The 11,698-nt window shown below is 44.7% G+C and overlaps 1 protein-coding gene across 3 annotated transcripts in view; it reads left to right on the top strand.

The window, feature by feature from the left end:
• Positions 1 to 11,698, top strand: part of LOC102382717 (poly [ADP-ribose] polymerase 12-like) — a 33,852-nt gene that overhangs the window by 12,265 nt on the left and 9,889 nt on the right. For all 3 annotated transcript variants that reach the window (XM_025198931.1, XM_025198930.1, XM_025198929.1), the window contains exons 5-9: positions 1,942 to 2,065; positions 2,763 to 2,946; positions 3,532 to 3,655; positions 6,057 to 6,153; positions 8,984 to 9,062. In XM_025198931.1, coding sequence (XP_025054716.1) covers positions 1,942 to 2,065; positions 2,763 to 2,946; positions 3,532 to 3,655; positions 6,057 to 6,153; positions 8,984 to 9,062 — 608 coding nt within the window. The remainder of the gene's footprint in view (positions 1 to 1,941; positions 2,066 to 2,762; positions 2,947 to 3,531; positions 3,656 to 6,056; positions 6,154 to 8,983; positions 9,063 to 11,698) is intronic.

Genomic DNA, 11,698 nt, shown 5'->3' on the forward strand with positions numbered 1-11,698 from the left:
AGGGCAGAGTGGGGCTGGGTGCTGCCACTGCAAGCCCCACACCACCATGGTGAGGTGCCCTCCATACCGCCACCCTCGCTGCTGCCAGGCAGGGGGCATCTAGCCATGGCAGCATCAGGCTCCCGGCAGCATTGGGCTTCCCTGTCCCACCCCGCTTTGCTGGGTCCCACCTTCTGGGTCGTGGAGGCCTGTGGGGAGGGCAGCAGGGCAGGGAGCCTGAGCCCACAGTAGGCAGCCCACCCTTGCCCTGCACACAGATCTGGGGGGCATGTGACCCCCATGTCATCCCCCAGGAGTGTGCACAACAGTAGGGAGCCAGCCCCCCCCACCCCTGCTCCCCCTGCTGCCCCCTGGACAAGCTGCCCACAGCCCCATCCCACTCCCTCCCTGGGCTCTGCAACTGTGCAGTCCAGCCCTGGTGCCAAAGGCCCATGCACTGCCTGGGTTGAACTCTGCCAGTCTGCAAGGGGAAACCCACTGTTTCCTGCATATTTTCTCCTTAAAATGAGAAAACCCATGTTTTATTATGGCGAACAGAAAACCCAGATCCCTACTTATAACTTGTGAACCAAGGAATGCTGAATGAAACTAAAAGGTGGCAAAATTGCTAACGGGAAACACACAGTCTACTTACATGTTGTATGAAAAAGTAACTTGTTGCCAGAAGAAGTCATTTGAAGCTAAGAATTCAGCATAATTCAGAAAGGGATTGTGGCTAACAAGAATATCCATAGTAATCATGATTTTGAAACAAACCCTGAAGTGTGATGGTTTTGTACAAATTTCCTGTGAAGTCTTATTTTGAGCTCTTGTGCATGTGACCTCTGTCTTCCTCTGTCCCAACAAAGAGTGGGAAATATTACCTCACATCTGCATTTGTGACAAGCTTCTTCTGAAGCCTGTTGTGTTAGCCAGTATTGGAGACTGGATGCTGGACTAAATGGACCTCAAGTACAATCAGTAGCTGTTCCTGCTATCTGTGTGGAGTATCTCCATCCCTTCTTTGTTGCCATGTGTTTTCTCCAAGTCCTAGTCTTAATCTGATGGTGTCTCTTTCTATGATCTGTGCAGCGTAGCTTCTTTGACTTTAGCTGCTCGTCAGGGTCCTGTACCTTTTCCTTTAGAATGAAAACCATATTGAACTATACATACACATAGGTATATAGATATATAGATTTCTTTTGCTTTCATCCTTGCCTCTGGAGGACATTCATTTTAGCTGAAGAGCTGAGCATATTGGCAGCTCTTTGTATGAGTCTGCCTCACTCACAAAATTCCCATATTGCAACCACCATCCTTCTTACCAAATCGTTCCCATCTTTCTGGACACTTTCAAGCCCATCAGCTCTTTGAAGCTTCTCAACAAGAATCCATCATACTTACTCCCGTGCTCCTTTCCCAAAACGGAGTTTTGCTTTCTCAGTGGCACCTGCTTGGAGACTGAGAGGAAGCCTAGATATCTAGAACTTGTGTGTCCACTGTCTATGTCTGGAAAATACTAGGCCACCAGACTGATCTCAGTGTAATCTTTACTGGGGAAGGAGGTGAGGAGAAACTTTTGTTTATTGTGTTGTTATTATAGTTATTTCAATTCATGGTAAATAACTGTCCTCCTAACTTTAAAAAACAAAACAAAACAAAACAAAACAAAAAAACCCTCAAACTGCGCCATTAGTAGCAGCTGTGATACACAAGCAAAGAACCTAATGCATCTAGAAACAAATTATTTCTTCCAAAGAGGTGGCCTCAGGTAAAGCTGAATAATTTTGTTAAAGTCGTCTGAGGAAGCTTTCACTTTTGCTGTCTGTATTCCATGGGTGGACACTTTCCATGGCTGTGTATCTAGCATCTTCAACAGCACTAGATTAAGATAAGTTAACCCAAAAAATCAGTTTCTTTGTGCCATGGATCTAATTCAATTCTTTTATTTTACCTTTTCAGATAAGTGTATCAGAGAACATTTTCATTTGCCATATAGATGGCAGATCTGTGACGGTGCTGAGTGGAAGGACTTAAAGGATATGGAAAAGATTGAAGAGGCATATTGTGACCCTCAGAATAACAGGTATAAACTATTAGTTTACTAATGTTTGCACCTGACCTTCTAATATGATAGCCAAGGGCTTTGACTTGTGTAGCATAAGTTAACATAGCTCTCTTGAAGCTACTGCCTGAATTGTTTCATTCAACCTAGTTCTGTTGACATTTTGACATGGATTTACACTAGTGCAAGATCTGGCTTTGGATTCCAAGTTGGATCCTATGGGCTACTTTATAGAATTAATCTGTTAACTCAGCATTCTTTCCTCTGAGCTATTGCACAAAAAGTTGCAACACCTACTGCTGCTATCATAAATAGTGTGAAATAATAGAAATGGATGGTAACACGTTGATGAAAATGACTTAGTCAAAACAAAAAATTATGTGTATTTTAGATCAGTTTGAGTTCTGACTGATCCCTCTCTTTGGGCACCTACACATGAGCCCAACACCTGCTCCAGCACATTCTAATTAGAATGCATTGGAGCAGACTCGATTGAGTCAGTTGCTCTTTGTTCCTCGGCTTTCTCTTGCTCATCGTTCCTCACACCGTATCCTATTCACCATGACTCAATGGAATAAGAGATTGAGTTCTAATTCGAACACTCCAACAGCCTCACGTGTTTTCAGCATCACGTGTTTTCAGCATCAAAAGTTGCAAGTATGTTCATCTGACTGGTGCAAAACATTTTTAACCCTTGACTTCTGCGGTTTTCATGCAGCGCTCATGTGAGAGGCTCTGTCTCAGAGTTCATAAATTTTCAAACTATGACCTGTGGCTCTAGAAAAGTTAGACGCCTCTCCACGGAATCATCTGTGACCAAACCCCCTCATTACATTCTTACAACAGACTGGCTGTGGTACTGGAAGGATGAATATGGCTTGTGGCTTGAATATGGAAAACAAGTAAGTATGGTAATGAAACATAACTTCCTTCACCATTATTTTAGAATTGTGGGGCCTACTGGAAGCTACATGGACTATAAATGTGGAGTTGCTGCTGTTTTCCTTTAGTAGTCTGAGACTGACACCTAGGCTTAGATAATTAGTAGTAGGAGACAGAGAGAGGTTATGGGGTAATAGAATAGAGTCGGTTAATTTAGGTTAATCGACTTAAAGATAAGAATGCTCATTAACGACTGAAAATCATTACTGATATCTGTTCAGTGAGCTATATGAAATAAGGTACCACAAGTACTTCTACCTGTCTTCACTGCTGGAAATTTTAACTTTTGTCCTTTCTTGATTTGTTTTTTAAAGTTCCAGGTTTCAACAGCACTTTATTTCCACCTTATCATCTGCCCCATTTTAGATTTTGGGAAATGTTTCCCTGCATGGCTAGTAGTTTCTTTGTTTGCCTGGTTTGCTTAAAGGCCAGTTGCTAATATGTTGGTCTGTATGCACCACAACCACCACAAAGCAATATTTTTTAACTTGCTCATTTTTAGAACGATCAGAAAAATCTTTTCTTCTTTGATTCTGACCTGGCAGGATGTTGACCATGCTGCTGCTACTGTATGTAGCAGTGACCTGGAGAAAGCTTACCTAGCCAAAGGGTCTCCAACAGCACTGCAGTTCAAAGCTGGGAAGCACGAATATGAGATCAATTTTAAAGGTACGTTGGGTTTTATACTTCCTCTCAAGTATGTTTCTAGTCCGAAAGCTTATTACTTCAGGAAATGCAAGATATGCAATAGTAAAAGGAAAAGGGTATGCATTAAAGATCATGTAGTCAGAGTTTCTCACTAGGGAGAAACTGGCACTTCTATTCTGACAAAAGAGATCATTTTAAAAACCTCCAGTGCTAGATTTTACAGTGCCAGCCAACTTGGTAAAAGTGGTATCATTGAGATTACCACCCTCAGAAACTTATGGAGGACTCTGGCACATTGCTTTGGTGTTTACTAAATTGCTATTAAATAGGCTGGCACTGATTAATCTCTTGCATAGGGCTTTCATAGGGCTTTCTCTTTGCTAACATCACAAATGTCATTTTTACAGCAAGATAGCTACCCTGCCCCACCAAGAACCTAGGCTTACAGTGTCAAGCTTGTTTGTCCTGTCTCCACTTCTTAACTGAAAATAGAGTCCAGGATCCAAGGGCTGCTTTAACTTCCAGTAGCTGTCCCTAAGCCACCAAAGTGCTGCTTTTTAACTCAGAGTATCTGGAATATAATGTTTTCTGTACATTCTTCTGGTATAGCTCTGCCTATGTGGGAAGACTGAAGTCATGAGTTAACCATATTGGAGTTTGAAGGAGTACTTCCGAGGTGTTCACCTATTCGAAGAGAAATGTTCCCTTTCCCACCTCTCTGACCTCTTTCCCAGATCTGCTAATGGAGAAGCAGGGTGGAAACACCTGGCCTAATCAGTTGGCCCCTCTCCTCAGACCCATCAGGGTTAGCATTTGTCTTGAATCTCTGCTGCCAACATTAGCAGAACAGCCAGAAAGGGAGCACACTTGATTCTGTACACCCATTTTCCTTCTGGAAGTTGTACTGGAGCTCAATTTCTCAAGAGCACAGATTCACATCTTTCTCTGAAGAGATAATATAATCCTAAATTCCCCCCCACTTCCTGAGTTGTGGGTTTTTAAATGCAACATAAACTTCACACTGATCTAATTCCCTAGGCTTAGATCCTGTGGATTTTTCTCCATAGTACCTCTCACTCTGAATGAGGGGCCTTATCACGCTTTAAAACTTGGTGGGGAATATTGTATCCACTTGTCAATTCATACTAGTAATAACTAGTATTATTGTAGAGAAGGACAGCTGATTAACAGGGTGACTGACAAACCCTGGATCTATATCGGCACCAGAGGGCAGGTTTATATCTGCTGGCTTGGCATAAAGTCAGGCACAGAGAAAGAAGTTTCCTATAGAGAGGACAGTCCATGGAATTGGTTTGGCCCTGGCATAAGACAACCTTTAGGCATGTTCTGACCTGTCACTGTTAAAACAGGGTGGACAGAATTGCTTGGACATCTGTGTCCCAGCCATACTACTTTTGATGTAATATCTCTTGCATCGAGGGGCTGGGGAGGGATTTATATTTTATTATAAAGCTGTGCTACTTCTAGGTCTCTCAGAAGCAGACCGTCAATCAATCAGGGAGTGGAGACAGAGAAATAAACCCAAAATAAAGTAAATTAGGAAAATCCTGGAATAAATATGATTTAAATTTCTCCTTTCTTTCTTTTTATTTTGAAAAGAGGTCATATTCTCTCAATTCTGTTTTAAAAGTTATTTTACTGTTAGGGAACTTGGGATGAACACAACAGGTTTTTCTTTAAAACAATTGATCAAGAAAGTATCCTCATTCTTGTAAGCATCACCTGTACAAATTAATTATTTGCCTTACTGAAAAAGTATTAACAAGTGAGGGTTGTTCCTTCAGTTTCATTCTTTCTTATTTTTAAACTCCAGAGAGTCTTCACACACACTATATTCTGACCATGCAAAATGTGGCTAATTTACTGTCCAAAAAGGAGCTTACAGTTTTATTAGCCAGTAAGTCTTAAAGCTCAGTGAGGCTCAGTGCTGGCTGTTCAGCAACCTATCGGTGCAGTTAGTGACTATGTAGAGTTTTCTAAGCTGACAAAGTGTACCTAACCATTGACACCATGGATAGTTTTAACAGAATGGCAGAATTCTAAACATGGACAATATAACTGGTTATCAGCGGTCCTTCTAGGTGAGCCCCAGTAGCAAAATGAGTTAGGGATGCTTCAGAGGTGAAACCCATAGCACATCCACTCTCTTCATAGTCCTGGAAAATAAAATACTATGCATCAAGTCCATCTGAGTTTTAAGAATAAACTGAACAAACTGAAATTGGAATTCTGCCTGATCCACAAGGCAGACCCTGGTGTAGTCTGCCCTGTGCTGCTACGGTGTCTTCTCTGCACACCATAAGAGCAAAACTCAGTACCTTTTGGCTATCTTGGCAGGGAGGCCTACTTTTGCCTCCATGTGACTGCTGAGGAGGTAATTTGCTTCCTGTACTGTTTTCAGACATGATCCAGAAAAACCTTCGCTACAAGACGGAGAGAGAGGTTTGCAGGAGACCCAAATTCATCTCTCCAAAAGAGGTTGAAAAGAAAAAAATCAGGTACCTATAGTTACTCTGCTCTGAGGTGGTTGATACAGATGCCTTCATGAGTATAAATGAATTTGCACTGTTTGCGAATACAAACTAAAATGAAAATAAAGGTTTTTGTGATTGTCCTGGGAAAAGAGCAGCGTATGTGAAACGGAAACAGTACTCAGTGTGGCAGTTCCCTGAGTGTTGGACAGCTTTTAGTAGTCTGTGGCCTCTGGTTTTGATGATAGAACTGTGTGTTTTTATAGTGCAGAGGTAGAGTAAAATGACTCTAAGGAGAATTTCAGTTTGAGTTCACAAAGTAGGGGCTCACTGATAAAGATTTTTTGGGCCGATACCGATGGCCGATTATTAACAAGCCATATTGGCTGATACCTATCCAATTGCCAATATGCAGTCCAGCAGCTTGGAGAACAGTGTCCAGCTGGTAAGTCTGTTGGGGGGAGTAGGGGGGGAAGGGCGCACAGATCTGGGGGGCACACGCCTGCCCCATGCCTCCCCCAGGGGTACGTGCAGCAGCAGGAGCTGCAACCACCCTTCCCCGATGAGCTGCTTGGGGCTCTGTCTTGCACCCTGCCCTGCCCCGGCTGGACGGTGCTTACCCTGCCCCTGCCCTGCTCAATCCCTCACTGCAGGGGCCTCAATATGCCCCCCACTCCTCCCCCATGCTTTTTCCCCCCACAACAAACTTATTGGTTGGATACTCTCTCCAAGCTGCCAGCTGGCTGCATGCATGCAGCTGCTGCGCCCATCCACATGGCATTTTTTGGCCACATCAGACAAAAAAAGCCAGTTGCCGATAATGTCAGTTTTCCTTTTATTGGTGCAGATATGATATGGACCGATGTATCGGTGCACCTCCATCACAAAGTGCAAAGATAAAGGAGGTTACTTTAATAGCCCATGGTGGTTTGGGTATCCTTCTGTAGCACGTGGCATCTATGTGACATAAAAACAAGCCCTTGGAGACAAGACCATCTTCTCTTGCAATTACACGATGCACCTGTGTCCAGTCCCAACAAATTAGTATACTGAGCCTAAAAACTGGATGGCTGTGGAGCGAGTATTTTGATTGGGAGGGGAGGGTGTCATTTTTTGTTTGTTTTTTGTTTGTTTGGTTTTGTTTGTTTTTAAATCAAACCTCCAGAAAAGGTTAGAAAAGCTGTAAGTTGTGTTGTTCAGACCTTTTAATAGACTTCCTTAAAATGATTCATTGGATATTGGAGTCAAATTGATAACTGGGCAATTGTAGTTATTGGTTCGGGGCAGAACAACAGTCTGCATTTTGGTGACTTAATGAGAAGCTTCCCTCTCACCCAGATTACTAGAAGCTAATTAAGCAACTAGTCAAACCAAGGATTTTTTATCTTTTTTTAAAAACCTCGTAAACATTATCATTCTGAAATTTTCTTGCTTATTGTTGTTGCAGCAACAGTCATGGCTTCAGCCTGACCTGATGTTCTAGTGACAGAAGAGAAATTTTTCCTTGTACTGAATCAGTACATTTTGCCTAACCTGTTTGCAGTTGTTTTATGCCTTTAGCATGTTGCTGAAAAATCTGTCAGACTGGAAGCAGTTCTTTTTAAAGCAACGTATTGAAATATTTGGGATGATTTGCTTAAAAATGATGGGCATATAGACTGCTTAGAAGCTTAGTGTTAAACTGTAAAGATAAGGATGTTTGACAAGCCATGGTGTTCCAGACAAGTTGTGAAGAATACACAGACAACCCTACCCTCACCTGCCTGAAACCTGTTCATATGAACAGTTGGATTATCTGAACTCCCAGCCTGGTCACTAGATGTGCCAAAAAGTGAATACTCATGTGTAGATGTGGGCATAGGTTCTTTTTTTGCAGGAGGTTTTTTAATTATGTTTCTGGACTGTTTTGTATAGTCGTTATTTTTGTGCTTCTCTTTTTGTTGCTGCTCTGTATTTATACAGTTCTCATATCCTGTGTATCTTTTATATATGTGAACATTTTACATACATGAACAGGGGACAGTTCTGCAATGTTTAGAAAGTAAGGGTCTACTGAACACAATTTCATCTCCTCAAAAAAGAGAAATGTAGCATCTTGTATTTGCAGTGATGCCTAATCCAGGCCATTGTGATGGATAGTAAGTGTCCCAGTTGTGCATTTCCACATTCAGTCTGGATTTTAAGAGTGAACTGTTGGCATTAGGTGCTGGGAAATTAACACCCTGGTATTCCTTAAGCAATATAGATTTCACATGGAAAAAATACTTATTGGCTCAGTTTTTTCTGCAAAAATCTTATGGTCTTGTCTATGTAAGCTAAGCAAACTGCATGGGTTGTTGGGATTGGACTGGTGAATGATGGCCTACTGTTTCTGATCATGGGGAAGGAAAACATAAGCACCTTCCTTTTGGAAATTAGGGCTCATACTCCATAAAGATACAAGCAAAGTGAGTTTAGTAGTAACAAGGACTTATCTCTGATTTCTTGGGAGGAGGAGTTTTCTCTAGCAACTCTGTCAGACAAAATTAGTTTGTAGCATAAATTGGCACTGTCATTTTATTTACTCTGATCCCAATTTAGCAAAGTGCTTAATTACATCCCTACCTATAAGCATGTGAGTAGTCCTGTTGGTCAAAAGTGAGGTGCGTTTTAAGTGCTTTGCAAACCTGGAACTTTCTCTCTCTTGACTTGGGGTGATTTTGATGGGACATATTGAGCAAGTGAACTGAAGATGCAGTTCTGAAGTCCTGGAACATACTGGCTTATCCTTTTTATTTGTTGTGTCCTAAACTTGGCAAAACCTTATAGTACAATGCTCTCCAGAAAATATTAAGACTCTCTTAAATATCTTATACAGTGGGGATCAACATTCAGGAGAGTGGAAGAACATTCCAGACCACTGGGACAAGTCTGTCTTACCAGAAGTTGGATATAAGGTATGCAGCTTTTGGTTTCTGCCTGACCATATACAGCTTCCTTAAAATGTGGGTTCAGTGCCCTCCTCTGTAGATGCCCACCTTAAGTAATATTTACGGTTTTGAACCATGCTGAGTATACACAGCAGTCCAGAATATTGCTTGCCAGTCCTGTAGATCAGTGTTTCTCCACCTGTGGGTTGTGACCCAAAAGTGGGTCACAAGAATATATGAAAGGGTCACAAAGAAACATAAAAAACGGATTCTCATGAAATGAAGGAGAAAAACACAGGAAATGGTGGTTTTTCCTTTGCAGCCTGGCAGAGTTCCATTTTTCACAGGCATGGTCAGCTACCAGACTATTACGTCTGGCAGCACAGTTTGGTGGGGAGGCGAGCGACTGAGAATGGTGAAAGAACAGGTTAGGGACTGTTTGGAAAAGCTGGATGTGTACAAGTCCATGGGGCCAGACAGGATGCACCTGAGGGTGCTGATGTAGTTGGCCTATGTGATTGCAGAGCTGCTGACCCTTATCTTTGAAAACTCATGGCAATCAGGAGAATTCTTGGAAGATGGGAAAAGGGCAAGTATAGTGTTCATCTTTAAGAAAGGGATGAAGGAGGAGCAGAGGAACTACAGACAAGTCAGCCTCACCTCAGTCACTGGAAAAATTTAGGAGCAGGTTCTCAAGGAATCCATTTCTAAGCACTTAGAGGAGAAGGTGATGATTAGGAATAGTCAGCATGGATTCACCAAGGGCAAGTTATGCCTCATCAACCTGATTGCCCCCCCTCCCTGCACTCCTTCGGTTCAGCGATTGGCTGTGGGGGGACCCCGGGTGGCCCCCAAAACCCAGGAGGCACCAGTCACTGAGGCGGGGGGGGTTCCCCGCACACTCTGCGGTGGACCTGGAAGTGGACCAGAAGTGCTTCTGGTCCACTTCCGGGTTCATCACTAAGCGCGCTGGAGGCCCCCCCATGATTCCATGGGACACTGCATCCACCCCACCATCTCAGCATCTCGTACCTTGAATTATATAGAAAAAACATTTAAGGCTGTGTCTATGTCTGAATCGCTGAATCTCTCTGAATCAATTCAGAGGGTTCTGATTTGATTCGGAGAGATTAAAGGGTCTCCTGATTCAATTTGGATTTGGAGATTCGGCTGCCAAATCGGGCCAAATGTCCACTGAATCGAATCAGTGACCGAAGCTTTGCACAGCCCTAATACATATATAATCTCAATTGAACACAATGCTTTATTCATATATTTCTATATATTTCCTTTATTTACAATTTTAAAGCAATTTGGAAGCCCACCAGTGCCTCAGTCACTATACTAAAATAAATTCTAAATACCTAGACATTTTGGTATTTGATTTTGGGTTTTTTATCTTGGAACATCAGAGCTCCCCCTGCCCCCTTAGCTCACAGAATGGAGGTCCAGGCCCCTCACTCCCCACCCACAGCCTCCCTAGCCCTGCTGGTGCCCCTTGCCCCCCACCTACAACCCCTGCCCCCCCAGCCCTGCCAGAGGGGGGGGCCCCAGCTGCCAAGGCTACAGGGCCAGGGACCCAGGTTCACAGTCCTCTGCCACCCACAGCAGTGCTCGAGCCCTGTCTGCCACCCTGGGAGGCAACAGCTGCTGCAGCAGCGCAGTGGAGTGCAAAGCCCAGTTCCCCCTCCTCCACAGGTGGCATAGCTGGAGCAAAGCCCATGGGGATGGGATGGGGTGGGCTGCCTGCTCTGGGCTCAGGGAGGTGGCTCCCTGCTACTATGCGCACTCCTGAAGGGGCCAGGGGAACCATGCCCTCCAGATCTGCGTGGGGTGGGGGTGGGTGCAGGCTTCCCACTGCAGACTTGGGTCCCCCACCCTGCTGCCCTCCCTCAAGGCATCTGCAGCTCAGCAGGTGAAAACTGGTGCGGCAGGGCAAAGCAGGGCTGGGCGAGGAAGCTCCTTGCCACTGCAAGCCCCACATTGCCCTGGCGATGTGCCCTTGCCCACCTCACAGCAGTGGGGGCAGCAGCGTGTGGAGGGGGCGTCTTGCCATGACACTGCAGGGCTTGCAGCGGCAAGGAGCTTCCCCACCTTGTCCCACTTTGCTTTGCTGTGCCGGGTTCCACCCACTGGGCTGCAGAGGCCCCAGGGGAGGGCAGTAGGATGGGAGCCTGAGCCCACAGCCTGCACCTACCCCTGCCCCACACACAGGGAGTGTGCGCAGCAGCGAGGAGCCAGCCTGCAGCAGTGGGAAGCCAGCTTCACCCTCCAGATGTGCCACCCATGGCCCTGTCCTGCTGTTCACCCAAACCCTGCAGCTGCACATTCTGGCCCTGGGCCCCAAGCACTGTCTGACTGGGCAACAGCCCCATCCCCAGCCCTGCCTGACTCCCTCCCTCTCTTCCTCCCTATGGGGACCTCAATCCCCCCTCCATTTCCCTGTCAACTGACCTGCAGGAGCTGCTCTCCATGCACATGGCATCCTCTTCCTGACTGCCCTCCTCCTGCTCCCTTGCAGCCCCTTGCAAGCTGGAACTCTGCCAGCCTGCAGAGAGCTTTTTGAAAAAATGCAAAATCCATGTGTTTTTTCCATTAAAATGAAGAAATCTGCATTTTCCTTGGGTAAAAGGGGAAATCCGGGGGGGGGGGGGGGGGGGGGG

This window comes from Alligator sinensis, unplaced genomic scaffold (assembly GCF_000455745.1).
Source record: "Alligator sinensis unplaced genomic scaffold, ASM45574v1 scaffold74_2, whole genome shotgun sequence".
NCBI classification, from domain to species: domain Eukaryota; kingdom Metazoa; phylum Chordata; order Crocodylia; family Alligatoridae; genus Alligator; species Alligator sinensis.